The 16664-nt window shown below is 53.6% G+C and overlaps 1 protein-coding gene and 1 long non-coding RNA gene across 2 annotated transcripts in view; both read right to left on the reverse strand.

Annotated features, from left to right (window-relative positions):
* PDE4B (phosphodiesterase 4B) overlaps positions 1 to 16664 on the reverse strand; it is an 89094-nt gene that overhangs the window by 16825 nt on the left and 55605 nt on the right. The window contains 1 exon segment of the mRNA XM_066325332.1: positions 11892 to 12004. Within this exon segment, the coding sequence (XP_066181429.1) occupies positions 11892 to 12004 (113 nt within the window).
* On the reverse strand, positions 9735 to 11797 carry LOC136365061 (uncharacterized). Its single transcript, XR_010744266.1, has 2 exons — positions 11639 to 11797; positions 9735 to 11543 (listed from the first exon to the last, which is right to left on the reverse strand). It is a non-coding gene; the product is annotated as an uncharacterized lncRNA (long non-coding RNA).

Below are 16664 nucleotides of genomic sequence, written 5' to 3' on the forward strand. Positions count from 1 at the left end.
GAGCGAGCAGGCTGCTGCCTCCGCAGGGATAGATGGCTCATGTCATGTGCAATCCTCCCCTTCCCCTTGTAGCGATCCTGACCTTAAATCCATGCGACAGCGACGGGGGAAAACAAACAGATTGCGGGGAGAGAGGAGAAAATTCCGACTGGAGCAAATCCAGGGACTGGGGATTTGGAGAGCGCCGCGTGCAATTACGGTAAGGGCCGGCAGCCACGCGGGTAATTACGGTAATGCCCATCTGCAGCACGGGCCCCCCGCGCTGTTCTTTTCATTAATTTTCGTAATTAATGATCATCCCGCGCCTTTTCTAAAGGAAATTAGCACCGATAAGCTCACCAAGAGATGGGAATTAGGAGAGTGTGGATGAGGAGGGGATGCTGACCCCGAATCCAGGGGGAGTTTCCCTTAAAAGAGGGAAATCAGGGAATGGGCTCAGCGCTCCCTTCCCTTTACCCCAAATTCCGAGCACGGGACCGTGCGAGGAACCCCTTTAACTGATGGGAGGGGTGCAGATGACACTAAGGAGATGAAGGCCAGGTGCCATTTTCCATTTCCAAAGGCACAGGAAGGTTCCCAGCGAGTCTGGAGGCATCTGGAGCCTCGTGTGAGGAGCAGCCCCGGCACCGTGCAGAGCTTTTCTGCTCTGAAGGGAGGGCAACACTCATCTGCACCGAATTAAGCCTCCCAGAACTGAACCATTCCTGGATTACCAGCAGTGACCCTACTCCATCCATCCTCTGCTCCAGGGAATCACATTCCAGCTCCTCTCTGGGTGGGAATTTCCTTGATTAGCGGTGGAAAAGTTCTCTCCCAGCTCTCCTCCTGCCCACACCGAACCCTCGCTGCTCAGGCCATCTCCTCACCTTTACTCCTTGCTGAGCTCTGGTTTCAAACAGGGAAATCCTTGGAGAGGGGCCCTGGGAGGGTGGGGACGTTGGCACCAAGGGCATGGCTGCCCTGTCACCCCATCCCAACCAAACTGCTTCGTGTCCATGCAGAGGAGGAAAATTCGGCCTCATTTATGATATAAATGGACAGATTTAGGAGCCCAACCATGTTGGGGTGGTCCAGAGTGACCTCACCACAACCTTCCAGGGCCTGAGGGGGCTCCAGGAGAGCTGGAGAGGGGCTGGGGACAAGGGATGGAGGGACAGGACACGGAATGGTATTAAACCGATAAAAGCCCAGGGATAGATGGGATTTGGGCAGGAATCTATCCCAGTGAGGGTGAGGAGCGGCTGGGATGGAATTCCAGAACCTGGATCCCTGGCAGTGCCCAAGGACAGGCTGGACCTCGGGACTTGGAGCAGCCTGGGATGGTTGGGATGAGATGAGCTTTGAGATCCAACCAAACCGATCCGGGATTCCATGACATGATTGGAAAAAGCCCCTCTGATGATTTAGTGTGGAAATTCCCACTTTTCTGGCTCTTTATGGAAAGAACAACTCCATTCCTCTCCCAAGGAGGAGCAGCCACAGCCCCTCGGCCTTTCCAGTCTCCCACTGACTCCAGTGAGGAATCCTGCTGTTATTCCTGTTCCCTCTGGAGTTTGGAGAGCTGCTCCTGGCGCATCACAGGGAGAAGAAAGACGGGAGCAGGGATCTGGAAACCTTTGAAGTCGCTGTAGCCCAGCTGGGGTCCCCGAGGCCAGGAGCCTTCATGCAAAGAGGCAGCTCCGAGTCATCAGCAGGAGCTGAGGGCGATTTGGAGATAAAGAGCTCTGGAGCAGAGAGGAAGAAGGCTCCTACCCCGCGCTTTGATGGAGGAATCTCGCTGCACATCTCCCGTGTTTATAAACTCTGTTCCCGACCCACCCTTCTGACGCAGAGCTCCCATCCCATCCCCGGCTCTCCTAGAAATCCCCAGAACAAAACAAAACAAGAAAAAAAGGATTTGTGTGCCCAGAGTTACTTTCGCTGAGGCCGGCCGCGCTGAATCCTTCTCGCTTAATTACCCCGGTAATTAACGCAGGTCCAGAGGGGCAATTAAAGCCTCGGTGGGATTGCATGGAGCAGTTCTTTTCCTGGGATTTGAGGCTCCGGGGAGAGGCGCCCCTCACCTGCCCGAGGTCGGAAATGAGTTACACACAGGAGGGAAATTGCTCATCCGAGCAGACAGGAGTGTGGAATGGTTGTTTGGGATGGGGATGGATGTCACACTCTACTCCAGCTTCAAAACAAAACAAACAAAAGAAAAGTAAAAAATGGATTCGTGCCGCCCCACTGAAGGAATATTTGTGATGCCCAACCCTCTCTTCCTGACGTCTCATCCGAACCAAACTCCTGGATTTTGGAATTGGGGAGCGTTTCTTGGAAAGTCTGGGAGTGAAGAGTTAAAATCCCTGCTTTTGGAGCAGCAGTAACCCCGCTTATCTCCGTGCTCCTGCTCTACATCACTGACAGAAAGGACCGCGGCAAACAAATTCGCAGCTGTCCTTGTTACTTCTTAATTTCCATCGATTTTCCTCCCGAGGTACTCCACGGGAGGATGACGGGAGGTGCATTTAATGCTTAAATAAAAAAACAACAAAAAAACCCAAGAACCACGAGCCTGTTTCACACTGAGCAGCACTAAAGGAGAAAGTTTTCAGCCATATTTCAGTGCCTGGAGAAAAGTGGGATAGTTGCAGTCAACTATCAGCCATTAAAAAAAAAAATCAAATTTCTTTTGCAGCTCTTTCTAGTTCTTATTTCCTAAAACAATATCGCGTTTAATGCGCTAGAAACTCTTTTTAATGAGATACAAAGTACTATTGTTTTTTAGGTTTTTTTTTTTTTTCTTTTTGTTTTCCCTTCAGCTGATTTTGGAAAGCCAAAAGTAAACACGGGCTTATGAAATCTCCAATTTCACATCAAAGCAGCCTTGATTTATAGAGATGTTCAAAGGAAGACTTTAAAGGAGCAACATCATGACCAACTTGTTGGCCTGATGTTATTAGAATAATTTAGAAATCCACAATGTAAATGTTGATAAATAAATAGCAGGTTGCCGTAAATCAGCATGTGGCTGCTCATGAAAGCGAGAGAACATCTATCTGATGTAGACAGAACAATATTCAGATTTTCCTCCCCCCTCCCCGTGAAGTTTAGCATTTCTGAGAGCAGCAGAACCTCCCTTGGGTGGGACGGGTTTTTACGCAACACGGGGCTTTAAAAAGTGATGAATTGGAAGCTGGAGCTGAGTGTTCGCAGCACTGGGGCATTTCCAGCTCATTTCCAGCCAAATGAACTCGAAATATGCAAATTGCTCCGAATGCCGGAAAGGAAGAACTCCCTGCAGGAGCCTGCCCAAGGAAGCGCCGGGGATTCGTGCAGCTCCGCGGCGAGACGGGATTGCTCATTCCCGAGAATTCCGGGTGTTACTCAGCGCCGAGGGAGGAAAATCCCCCTGGGCCGCCGCGGGGAAGGGCTCCGGGTCTATGGGGAAAGCAGCGCCGTGATTCCCTGAAAATCCGTGTGTCATGCGTGGGCAAGGCGTGCCCGGCGGCCCGGGATGGGGCTGGACCTGGAGAAATCCCCGAGTGCCCCGCGGGGCTGGATCTGCTCCTGCCTGCTCCTCTGGGGGCTGGAGTGCAGTCCTGGGGTGTGCAACAGCCCTGCTCCTGATCCCGTATCCAACAGCCTGATCCTGGTATCCACAGCCTGATCCCGGTATCCAACAACCCTGATCCCAGTATCCAACACCCTGATCCCGGTATCCAACAACCCTGATCCCGGTATCCAACAACCCTGATCTCAGTATCCAACAGCCTGATCCCGGTATCCAACACCCTGATCTCAGTATCCAACAACCCTGATCCCGGTATCCAACACCCTGATCCCAGTATCCAACAGCCTGATCCCGGTATCCAACACCCTGATCCCAGTATCCAACACCCTGATCTCAGTATCCAACAACCCTGATCCCGGTATCCAACACCCTGATCCCAGTATCCAACAGCCTGATCCCGGTATCCAACAACCCTGATCCCGGTATCCAACACCCTGATCCCAGTATCCAACAGCCTGATCCCGGTATCCAACACCCTGATCCCAGTATCCAACACCCTGATCACAGTATCCAACAGCCTGATCCCGGTATCCAACAACCCTGATCCCAGTATCCAACACCCTGATCCCGGTATCCAACAACCCTGACCCCAGCATCCAACAGCCAGATCCCGGTATCCAACACCCTGATCCCAGTATCCAACACCCTGATCACAGTATCCAACAGCCTTGATCCCGGTATCCAACAACCCTGACCCCAGCATCCAACAGCCAGATCCCGGTATCCAACACCCTGATCCCAGTATCCAACACCCTGATCACAGTATCCAACAGCCTGATCCCGGTATCCAACAACCCTGATCCCAGTATCCAACACCCTGATCACAGTATCCAACAGCCTGATCCCGGTATCCAACAACCCTGACCCCAGCATCAACAGCCAGATCCGGTATCCAACAGCCAGATCCCGGTATCCAATATCCTGATCCCAGTATCCAACACCCCTGCCCCTGGACCCCTGTCTCAATATTCCAACATCACTGCCCATGGATCCCTGTCTCCAACACCAAACCCTTGGGCTGGGTTTCCATTTGTCTGGATGGGTGTCAAACACCAGGAGTGGCAGAGTTCAAGATTTCAGAGAAGCCCACACTGGTTTGGGGTGGAAGGCACCTCGAAAACCATCTCATTCCACCCTTCCACCATCCAGGCTGCTCCAAGCCCTGCCCAGCCTGGCCTTGGACAGTTATTTCTGGCTGTGTGATGGGACAAAGGACAGATTTTTGGTCTCCTTGGGTGGAAAAAGCCCAGCAGGGAGGTTTGGCCCCCTCTGAAGCTTTGGGATCCTTTGGAGGAAGCTCTGGTTGGTTTCTGCTCCATCCAAATGCTTTTTCCAATATCCAGAACAGATCTCTCCTACTCAGTTCCTCTTGGCAGCAACATCTGGAGTCTACAGCTCATCTGGTTGGGTTTTGTATGGATTTCCTCTCTCCCCCCACTGAAAGGTGCATTCTATAACACAAATTGCACTGTGGGAGGAAGAAGCACACAAAGGCACATCCCAGGCCAGGGATAACTCCCCAGATCAGCTCCCAGAGCACCATGGTCGGTGTCCACACCGATTCTCATCCCAGAGCTGCTGTTATTCTGCCCTCTGAGGAGAGGCGAGCAAACAAAAGCACAAACAGGCCAGAACATTCGTCCTGCAATGTCATTTTTAGAATTTTTACCCGCTGGATGAATGCTGGATGTGCTGAGAGCAAAAAGGACACTGAGGCAGGGGAGCTGCTGAGAGGCAGCAGCACGAAATGCAAACCTCCAGCAGCTCGTTTTGTTGACACGAAGCCGATTAAAAGAAAGCCCTGACAACATCTGTGGCCCCGAGAGCAGAGAGTGCTGCAGGAGCTGCAGATCTCAGCCCCAAATCTTGTGCCAGTCACACCCTTGCAAACCACAGCCTCGGTGCCAGAGGAAGCCGAGCCACTGCGTCAGGAGAGCCCACAAACCCCAGAGCCTCCCTTGTGCTCACACAGCCTCTGGGGAGCCAGGAGATGCCGGGAATTTGGGCTGGAATAACCTGGATTAGATCCTCGATCAGAAAAAAAAAACAAAAAAAAAACCAACCCAAAATAACAACTAAACGGAGCATTTGTCATTTAACAAGAGAGCAATGCAATTAAACACGGGGTTTTGTTAATCGTATGAAGCAGCAATTTAAATCTAATTTAAATTAGAATCAAGCTCTGCAGTCATCATTTAGGCAAATCCAGCTGGGGTTTACCTGAGTAGGAGAACAGGCTTCAGAAAATTCAAATAACTTTGTGCCCTGAGAAGACTTTTCCAAGATGCCCGTGTCGGAAAAAAAATTTTAAAAAATCTGGCAACTTTGAATCAACAGAAGTTTGTTTTCTTCAGAAAACACGGGATAAAGAGGGAATCCTGGGAAGAGGGCAGTGAAAATCCAGGGAAGAAGTTGGCGTGGCCCAGCATCCCCCCAAAAACACGGCAGCTGGTGGTGCCAAAATGAAAATGAGCCTAATGCAAGCATCAAACCCATAGAGAAGGCACTAATTAATGGAGATAAAATTAAATGAAAACTCCTTCTCACACAGAGATAGGCAAATGCTCCTCAGAATCCTCCTGCTGCCGTTGGCCCAGCTGTGCTTAAACCAGCAGCAAGGTGAGAGGCACTTCTGGTTTGTTTGCTTTAAGCCGGGCTTTAATCGGGGGAATCTCTCCCTCTCACAGCTCCGAGGGTGAATCTCCAGCCCAAACCATCTCCACAACCTTCCCTGCCTTTGATAACTCAACATCTTTTCAATTCATTTCGCTCCATGCAAATATTTGGCTCAGCCCCGCGGAACACAAGCGGGGGACAAACGAGGAGTTTGGAGTCAGGCTGTCCCCAAAATCACTCCTTCAAACCAGGAGGAGGATCAGGATTGCCCTGAAATCCTCCTCAGCTCCTTCATCCCAGGTGATGCTGCTCCTCTGGGATGTCACCAGTTTTCCCTCACTCCAGAGAGGTCCCTGCTGCCCACGTTTAGTCACTCTCCAGTGCTGCCCTCAGCTCATGATTCATTTTGAACCTGCCTTTGAGCTATTATTTATTTAAGCCCCACCCTGACGTGTTATAACGTAAAAGTCTGAGAATGCAGAACTTTTAAAACCCATCACATCCCAGGAAAACCAGAATTGGTTAAAGGACACGCTGGAAGGTCCTGGGCAGCGTTGTGGCCTGGAGGATGGGTGACAGCTCCTGGGGAGAAGGACTTGAACCAAAATTCCACCACCAAAGCCTTGATCTCTGCACCAGAAATGGCCAGGGGATCCTCTTTGGATGGGTTTTTCCTACACACTTTCCACAACATCCCAGAAGACAGGAGAGCATCCAGCACCCCAAATCCCTTTGCTCCAGGAGGGTATTCCCAGATGGTGACACCGCCTCCTAATCCTGTCCCCGCACATCCCACAGCCAATGCTTGCAGCTTTCCAGCATTTCAATTTTTAAAACATCTGAGGCACTTTAACCAAGATATCGGACCTGACGGCCCAGAGGGCTCTCAAGGACAAACATTACATTATTAAATACGCCTGGCCCAATATTCCACCCCGCTTTTAGGGCATATTTGACATCCACCAGAATGACTGACTCGAGAGGGGAACAAGCACGGGAGACGGACACAGAGACAGCCACCCTAAAGTCCGTTTAGATGGTGATCAGACTGATCAGACGCCGGAGCTGAACGGGACCCGAGCTCCCCAAATCCCGAGGGGTTTGCACCCGGAGCTGTTCCCTCCTGACCCAGCGGCTTTCTCGGGGAGCTCCTGCTCACCCCTCCGGGCGCCTCTGGTGCAAACCCCGCTCCGCAGCGCCGGAGGAACGCAGTGCCCTGTCCTTTTAGCACAAGGACATCCCCGACACGGCACATCCCAACCCGCCTGCGGGGAATATCCCCCAAAACCGAGGCAGAAAACACCTCCTACCTCCTGCAGCATGCCGACGGCGCGGGGTCCTGCTCGGCAGCGGCGGCCTGCGCGGCCAGGGAATGGTTAAAGATCGACGTCAAAGCGGCTCCGATGTGCCGCGATGTGCTGCGGGGAGCGGCGCTGCGGGAGCGCCCGGAGCTGCCCCGAGCCTCTCCCGGCCCTGCCGGGGGCTCTCCGAGCGCCGCTTTTCCCCCTCCCCAAGGCAAATCCTCGGGAATACCCGGCCCCGTGCGCGGAGCTCAGTGATTCATCCCGCCTTGGAAAAAACAGGAGACGTGGAAGTGTCTTTGTTCCGCCGGCTGCCGCAGCGAACAAACCTCTTCTTTGTGCGGCGATTAAACAAAGGAAGTGCCAGCGCAAAGGCAGGGGAAGACTAAACAGGCTCGGCACCACTTAAGGGAAACATCACGTAGGAGAGGGGACAGGGCCGGGGGCTGCCGGGCTGGCCCCAGGGACGGACGGGACCTTGTGCCGCCCGGCACATCCACGGCTGGCACTTGGCCGCGACCTCCAGCGCGGCCCCGGCAGTTTACATTTGGTGGCCAGATGTTTATTGAACCACCCTCTCCCCCCAAAGCGAGGTGCGGCCTCGCTCCGCCTCTTCTGACCGAAATGCCCTTTGAATCCGAGCAAAAATGAAATCGGGTGTGTTTATCTTTGCGGCTCGCAAGAGAGAGAGAGGAACACGGAGAGGTTTGTGCTGCTGTCCCGGGCCGCTGGCTGGGCAAGGCTTGAGTTATCCAGCACTTGGGAATGACAGAAACGTCTTTAAGAGTTGTCATAAGAGAGTTTACGGATTTTGCAAGGAAGAGTCCTCCAAGGGACAGGTTGGGTAGAGATAAGAGAGTTTGCAAAGTCGTGAGAGGACACCACTCACACCCCTTGTCTATTTAAACTTTGAATATCCCCAGAGACCACAAATTCTGTTCTCTGCCACTCCACGGGCTGCAGAAAGCTCTGAATTAGCCTGCTCTCAGCTAAGGAGAGGCCAAGGTGCTGCTGCAGGTGCAGGCAGCTCTGCAGGAAACAATGCATCTTTCTCCATCCCTCCATTTTATCATGTGATGGCCCCATAACAAACCTGGAGCTTGCAATTTCCCAGCATTTCAGCTGGGAAAAGACCTGCTCCTTCTTCTGATACAGGGGATGCGCTGAGCACATCCTGCCCCAGATCCCAAATTAGGGACTAGAGCAGGTCCCATCTGCAGCGAAGTGAGGCTAAGGACAGCTGCCTAATGCCAAGACAGAAATTCCCCCCTCCTTTATCATCACTGACTCACAGAGCCTTCTGACACAGCAGCTGCCTGAGCTGGAAGCTGGACAGGGTGATAAATGCAGGAAAAATAAGATTATATATATACGTGAGTACAATAATGTAATAAGTGTGGTTTGCTCCCTCAGGCAGCACCCAGTGCCTGCAGAGCTCCTTCCAGGTTATTTGTTGCGTGCAAAGCCGCAGGGCCCTGTCAGCTCCCAGCAGAAGTGTTAAAGAAATTCAGGGTTAGGAAACCAACTCCCTGCACGGCAGCTGCAAACAGGTATTTTCGCAGGTTTTGAGTTTTTACTCTAAATCAGGACAGGATAAGGGCGCTGTGCACGGTTAGTTCTGCAGACAGCCTTGCGCAGGGAATGATTTCAGGACGGCTGCCAGCATCAGGGGGAGCACATCCCCTCTCGGGGGTGGCACTGCGGGCTCCCCGGGTGGCCGAGGGCAGCACAGCCCCGCAGGCTCCCTTCCCTGGCTCTCCTGCCCTCAGCTCCCGCCCTTAACGAGAAATACGCACATGTTTTTAAGCGCTGCCTTCCGAACCCCCATCAGCTCAAAGCCCGGCTGCGTCCCGCAATGGCTCTTCTCCCCTCCTTTGCCTCCTTTTATTTTTGGGGTTTTTTTTTATAGGTGTTTTTTTTTTTTTGTTTTTTTTTTTTTGCTGCAGCGCTCTGAGAATCCCGCAGCGCTCAGGGATGCCGAGAGCCTCCCTCTCTCTCTCTGCCTCTCTCCGCGCTGTTGTTGCAACTCTGGGTTTTCTAAACTACGTCTGTCAGGAAGGAGACAGGAAATTCGAGTCACACTTGCAACAGCTGTGCCATGCCTACTATCAGGCTCAAATGACGTAGTTTGGCTTGGGTGGCGCGGGGCCAGGAACTGGCGAGAGCCGAGGTCAGGAAGATAGGTCAGTGTTTATTCTGCTGCTGCGCTTGGGAGCATGCCGAGCCGATTTGCTTTCTTCCTATCTAGACTGTTTCTCTTTCCGTTTTTCTTTTTTTTTGGTCTTTAATAACGCGCAGCCCCGAGCATCCTGTTTTCAAAACATCTGCCGGCTTTGCTGTTTGGCCGGTGACAAATGGAGCAGCCTCGGAGCGGAGCTGGAGCTTGGGATGGGGATGCTCGGAGCGGCTGCAGCCTCCTCCTGAAGGCACAGGAGAGACCCAGCGCTGCCGGACCCGCTCTCTGAAAATCATCCGCCACCAAAACACCCCCCCAAAAAAATCCCCCGTATCGTCAGGCATGGCAGGTGAACTTTCCGACCCAAACCGTGCCGTGATTTGTGGCAATAGTTACAGCCCAGGGCAAAGGCGAGCGAGGTGTGAGGCCATTTCACGCTTCTCTTTCGCAGCTGAAAACTGTGAAACTGGAAGTTGACCAAAAAAAGCGCAGACGTTTCAGAAAGGGGTTATGAAAGAACAAAGTTTCAGGAAGTTTTTGCTCGAGCCAGCTGCAAGCCATCTGCACCCCCGAGTAATCGCAGCTTTAAAGTGCTACAAAAGCAATTTAGTTTCACCTTCACGAGGCCGGATTTGTCATTCAGAAGGGAAAAAAAAAAAAAAAAAAAAAAAAAAAAGAAGGAAAAAAGTTAACCTCAAACTGAAGGCGTCGTGCTCACGCTGGAGGTGCAGCCTGAATCCTTCTCAACTTTCATCCAGGGTTCTCTCAAAGCAAACTCAAACGAAAAAAATATTATTTCTTTCTGTAAAGCTCGGTCTATAAAACTTTTACTGCTTCCTTTGCCCCTGCACACCGTGGTAATGGCTACCAGAAGAGGAAGCTGAAACAACACGGGATTGCTTTGCTCAACTCCTTTCCCATAAATTCAGTTTCTGATTCAGCATCTCTTGACTGCAGTCATTTCCAATTAGGGGGAAAAAAATCCCGAAACAACCAAAAACCAAGTAACAACAACATCGGGGTGGTGCAGAACTGGGTTTTAAACCATCACAACTGGGCAAGGACGTGGATGCGACGGGCACCGTGTTGGGAATCGGTGACAATTCTAGAGGGCACGGCGGGGCTGGAAGCGCTGTCTGCGGGCCCTGGAAGGTGCAGGGGCGGGTTGGGAGCTGCCAGGCTGTGCCCGGGGCTGTGCCCGGAGCTGTGCCAGGGCTGTGCCGAGCTCAGCACCTGGAGCAGCACCTCAACTCCCAAAAGTTGCACCCAAGCGCTCAGAACTCGAGTTCTGCTCTCTGCTGCCTGTCAGGATACCTGGCACCCTGCTTTCCTCCTGCCCCTGACTTTAAACGCCACGGACTTTTCCTGCTTTATTTCAGCGCTGCTTTTTTTTTTTTTTTTCCTGTGCAGAGAAACTCAGAAGTCCCCTTTCGCTGCCAGGGAAAGCTCGGCAGAGCAGCAGCCCCGGAGCTGATTCCTGTCACCATCCCTGCCTGCCCACACCACGTGCTGCCGGCCCAGCGCCTTCAACCCAAACGCAAACGTCACCGAAAAGCCAAAACAGCCGTAAAATACCGGCCTCACGGTGTTTACACTTCGCCGTTATTATTATTAAGCAATGAAGTTAATTGACTTCTGGCGTGATGATTTGCTACACGCGGGCGTTTGCACAGTGTTCCTGCTCAAATCGGCTCGAAGGGACCAGCGCTAATTGAAGCCTCTTTAATTCTCGGGAAATGAGCCTGTGGCAGCGACCGGGGGCTCCACGACACTCCCTGATGGTGCTACCCAAACTATCCCGGATCACTCCCCGCTCCATCCCGGATCATCCCCGCTCCATCCTGGATCACTCCCCGATCCATCCCGGATCACTCTCCCCGATCCATCCCGGATCGCTCTCCCCGCTCCATCCCGGATCGCTCTCCCCGCTCCATCCCGGATCGCGCTCCCCGCTCCATCCCGGATCGCGCTCCCCGCTCCATCCCGGATCACTCCCGATCCATCCCGGATCACTCTCCCCACATCACCCGCCGCGAGTTCTCCCTGGACGCGTCTCCGCGGGAAAAGCCGCCGCGCCTTCGCCGAACTAACTTGGAGCTGCTGTCGTGGAGAGCCGCGGGGACGGGTCGGGATCAGGCTCCGAGCCCCGCGCCTCCCGTCCCGTCCGCATCCCGGTCCCGCATCCCGGTCCCGCATCCCGGTCCCGCATCCCCGTCCCGCATCCCGGTGCCGCACGTGGGCTCACCTTGTTGGATGCCATCTCGCTGACGGAGCGGTAGGTTTGGATGGTCTCCAGCTGATCCAGGCACCAGTCGAGCTCCTCCAGCGTCTCCATGGCCAGTTTCTGGTAGGGCTCCTCTGCGAAGAGGCACACGGACATGTAGTCGGGCTGGCGCTGCGGCCGCCTCTCCATGGCGGGGCCGCCGCCAGCGCTGCCGGAGGTGCCGCTCCGCTCCCTCATCACGCGGCCGCCGCTGCGCTGCCCCGGCCGCCGCCAGCGAGTCCCCGCCCGCCGCCGGCCCCGGCCCGGCCCCGCTGCCGCCCCCGCCCCGGCCCGCCCCGGCCCTGCCCCCGCCGCTCGGGGCGAACCGAGCGCCCCCGGCCAGGGCAGGGCAGGGCTGCGGCTCGGGGAGCGTCATCGCGGCCCCCCGCCCCATCGGCCTCCCCCGCCGCCCGCGGGATGCTGCTCCTGCTCCTGTGCCAGCCCCGCTCCCTGCAGCAGCCAGAGACTGCTCCCCAACTGCCCTGAACCCCAACAGCCCTGAACCCCAATGCCCTGAACCCCAACAGCCCTGAACCCCAACAGCCCTGAACCCCAACAGCCCTGAACCCCCAATGCCCTGAACCCCAACTGCCTGAACCCCAACTGCCCTGCTCCCAACAGCCTGAATCCCAACTGCCCTGAACACAAACAGCCCTGAACCCCAATGCCCTGAACCCCAACTGCCCTGAACCCCAACTGCCCTGAACCCCAACAGCCCTAAACCCCAACTGCCCTGAACCCCAACAGCCTGAACCCCAATGCCCTTAACCCCAACAGCCCTGAACCCCAACAGTCCTAAACCAAACAGCCCTGAACCTCAATGCCCTGAACCCCCACTGCCCTGAACCCCAACAGCCCTAAACCCCAACTGCCCTGAACCCCAACAGCCCTGAACCCCAATGCCCTTAACCCCAACAGCCCTGAACCCAAACAGCCCTGAACACAAACTGTCCTGAACCCCAATGCTCTGAACCCAAATAGTCCTAAACCAAAACAGCCCTGAACCCCAACAGCCCTGAACCCAAATGCCCTGAGCCCAAACAGCCCTGAACCCCAATAGTCCTAAACCCAAACTGCCCTGAACCCCAACAGCCCTGAACCTCAGTCCGCTCCCCAACAGCCCTGAAGCCAAAAACTCTTCCCCTTACCAGCCCTGCAGCCCAGCAGCCCTGTTCCCCAAGAGCTGCTCCCCAACAACCCTGCTCCCAACATCCTGCTCCCCAACCCTGCCTGCTTCTGCTCCCCAACACTTCTGCTCTCCACATCCACCAGCTCAGCTCCCCAGCCCTGCCTGCTCCCATTCCCCACTCCAACAGCTCTGCTCCCCACTCCTGGCCCTGCTCCCCACTCCAACAGCTCTGCTCCCCACTCCTGGCCCTGCTCCCCACTCCAACAGCTCTGCTCCCCAATCCTGACCCTGCTCCCCACTCCTGGCCCTGCTCCCCACTCCTGACCCTGCTCCCCACTCCAACAGTTCTGCTCCCCACTCCTGGCCCTTCTCCCCAGTCCTGGCCCTGCTCCCCAATCCTGACCCTGCTCCCCACTCCAACAGCTCTGCTCCCCACTCCTGACCCTTCTCCCCACTCCTGACCCTTCTCCCCTGTCCTGGCCTCCTCCCCAATCCCATCTCTGCTCCCCACTCCTGACCCTTCTCCCTGTCACTCCTGACCCTTCTCCCTGTCACTCCAGGCTCCCCAGCTCTCCTGGCTTTGTCCCCCCAGCCCCACACCCAGTGCCCCCCAGCAGGCCCTACACCCCAACCCACCATCCTGCTCCCACCGAGCTCAGCTCCCCAGCAGGACACGGCGCTCACTCCCCAGCAGCTCCGGTGACAAAGTTAAGGTTTCCACAAGCGGATACAGTGAATCAAAATCCCCATGAATGTAACTGCTTCTCATAATCCCGGTGACATATGCTCATCCCATAAATCTGTCAGAGCTAATGGATTCAGCATTTCTAGTGGCAGGTAAGCAGTGACATCACCAGGGCAGGATTGCTCAGACACTCAGGAGCTCCAGACGTGTCCCCCTGCCCTCCCCACCTCGTGTCCCTCGTGTCCCCAGGGGAAGGAGCTGCACCCTGTGCTGGTGCCTCTTTCCTCTCTGTCATTCACCACATCAATAAAGCAGCACTGGATAGGGGCCTTCCACTAAATGATGGAGAGTAAACAGAAATAAACCCTGCCAAAGGTAATTCAAGCAATCAATCCCTGGCATAGCTGTGTTTGAAAGATTTGGTGAGTCCCAATCTTTGTGGCACTGGAAGTTAATGGGGTGGTTTTTTTTTTCTGTGCTCACAGAGCCTCCCAAACATTGAAAGTTCTCTCACTCCAAACATTGAAAGTTCTCTCATTCCTGCATACTCAAAAAGCAGGCTGAAATAGCCCAAACACACCAGTACTCAGTGTATTTTCCCTTCTACCATGAAGTATTCCCTCTCAACCACTTCATCATGTAAATTAGGTTGGAACCAGAAGCCCTCAATCCACTTCTTGCAGAAAATGTTTGGATTGATAAACCAGCACAGGTAAAATAAATATAACTGAGAACAGGTAAAACTCATCTCAGTCAGACTAAACCCCATCTGTTTGAAATCAAACCCTGTTCTTGTCCTGTGTTCTCCAGCTCTGAGAGTCCCTCAGGAAGCACAGCCACGGCATGTGTGCATTCCTGGAGGAGGAGAAGGAACAGGTCACAGGGACTCTGACACCAGACCCTAATTTTAGCCTTTTGGGGGATTTCCAGCCTTGCCCAGGTCTGCAGGACCCGCTGCCACTGTCACTTCACTTCCAATCTTCACCTCGCAAAGAGCCATCAGGGAATGCAGGACCAAGAACAGAAATCTGCTCCTTGATTCGAAGGGCTCACGTTCCCCACAGCTGATATGCACGATATTCCTTGGCTCTGTAATCTGAGTTTTATGTAATAAAAGGAGATAAAAAAAGCCCAAACAAGCAAAGCTCTCACATATTAAGGATATGGAGGTGAATTAGGAAACTCGAGGGTTTAGAGGGTTTGGCTGTAAGTATTTGATATTTATTTTGGGGTTTCAGAAGATGAGCTAAATAAAGAGTGAATATTTTACACATTCGCAGTGTTCTCAGGAATTTTTAGCAGGGTGCATCAGGACCCTCCTTCCCTCTGTTTCTGCCTCGCTGCTTCATTCCGGGAGGTTTCCTGAGGGAATCCTGAGGAGCGAGGGATCCCTCCATGATTTTACTCATGTAAAACTCGAGCATTGTCACTGCCTAAACCTTCACACCAAAACCACTGAGGCGCCAAGGGATTCACGATCTAAACTCGGGTATTTGAAAACGGCCACTGAGGACAACTCAAATCATTTCATGGCAAAAAACACAATAAAGTGAGAGCAAACAGCTCATGCTAAGGATCATTTTAAGGGGAAAACGGTGAGTTCTGCTGTTGTCCCAGTGCAGAAGTGGATTTTCAAAAGCACCGTTCACATTTTCTTTAAGATTTTGCTTTTCTCCTGACTCTGGCCAGCCTGCCCACAGCTCCCTCTGGTCTTGGCACCCAGCGAGATGCAGCACCTGCATCCCTGTGCAGCTCTTCTTGGTGCTTTGGGGTTTGACTCATCTAAACCTTGTTTTATCACTCATTTTCTCAAGCCTGGTGAAACGATGCCTGATGGGCGTGTGCCTTGCAGCTCCTCCTGCCTGCCCTGCGTGGTCACCGGGCAGTCATTTCTGAACGTGCTGCTGAGCTGGGCTCCCTTTTCTCGGCCACCAGGGATGTCACAGACGCCACATTCCCGCTCATTTCACAGAATCACACACAAGAGTCACTGGCCTTGCCCACAGCAGGAAGAGAGCCCAGTTCAACCCCTTCTTAGAAACTCAAAACTGTCCCTGAGTGACGCAGTCTGAGCCCATCATCCCGGAAACCCCAACCCTTATCAAACCAGCCTCCCGGGCTCTGTGCAGCTGCACCAGCTCTCTCTGATCAGCTTGGGGCTATTGACAAATAAATTGGGAAAGCAGAGGCTACAGTCCCACTCCTAAAGCTAAATTTTTTTAAAGCCAGCATGTGGAATTAAAATACACGCTCCAAGTCCCCCGTGAAATATTTTCAGATCTGCAGCCACCCCAAAATAACAGCCAGATATAGAATCCATTAGGAGTTGCTCTTCTACCAATCTAAAAGCTTCGTGTGTGGGAATGATCTTAAAATAACAAATATTTTCTGGCTTTCTTCATATTTAATATTCTTGGATACCAAAGAATGGTTTGGGTTGGAAGAGACCTTAAATGCCATCCAGTTCCACCCATGGACAGGGATATCTCCCACTGTCCCAGGCTGCTCCAAACCCATCCCACCTGGCCTTGGACACTTCCAGGGATCCAGGGCAGCCACAGCTCCTCTGGGAATTCCATCCCAGGGCCTCCCCACCTCACAGGGAACAATTCCTTCCCAATCTCCCACCTAATTCCATTCTCTGGCAGTGGGAAGCCATTCCCTGTGCCCTTGTCCCAAATCCCTCTCCAGCTCCCTCAGAGCCACTTCAGGCATTGGAAGAGGCTCTCAAGAGGCTTATCTAATCCAGGCTGGCCACCCCCAGCTCTCCAGCCTGGCTCCAGAGCAGAGGACAGGGATGAAGTGCCCTGGGATTCTCTCCCTGAGTGCTATCTGCTGTTGCTACAGCGACTCCCACAAACAGTAAACACAAGTTTAGATGCTCCATGGGTTGTTCTTTCCCTGAACCCAACGTGAGCGTCCCACTGACATCAGCAGAGCA

Source organism: Sylvia atricapilla, chromosome 9 (assembly GCF_009819655.1).
Source record: "Sylvia atricapilla isolate bSylAtr1 chromosome 9, bSylAtr1.pri, whole genome shotgun sequence".
In the NCBI taxonomy this organism is placed as follows: domain Eukaryota; kingdom Metazoa; phylum Chordata; class Aves; order Passeriformes; family Sylviidae; genus Sylvia; species Sylvia atricapilla.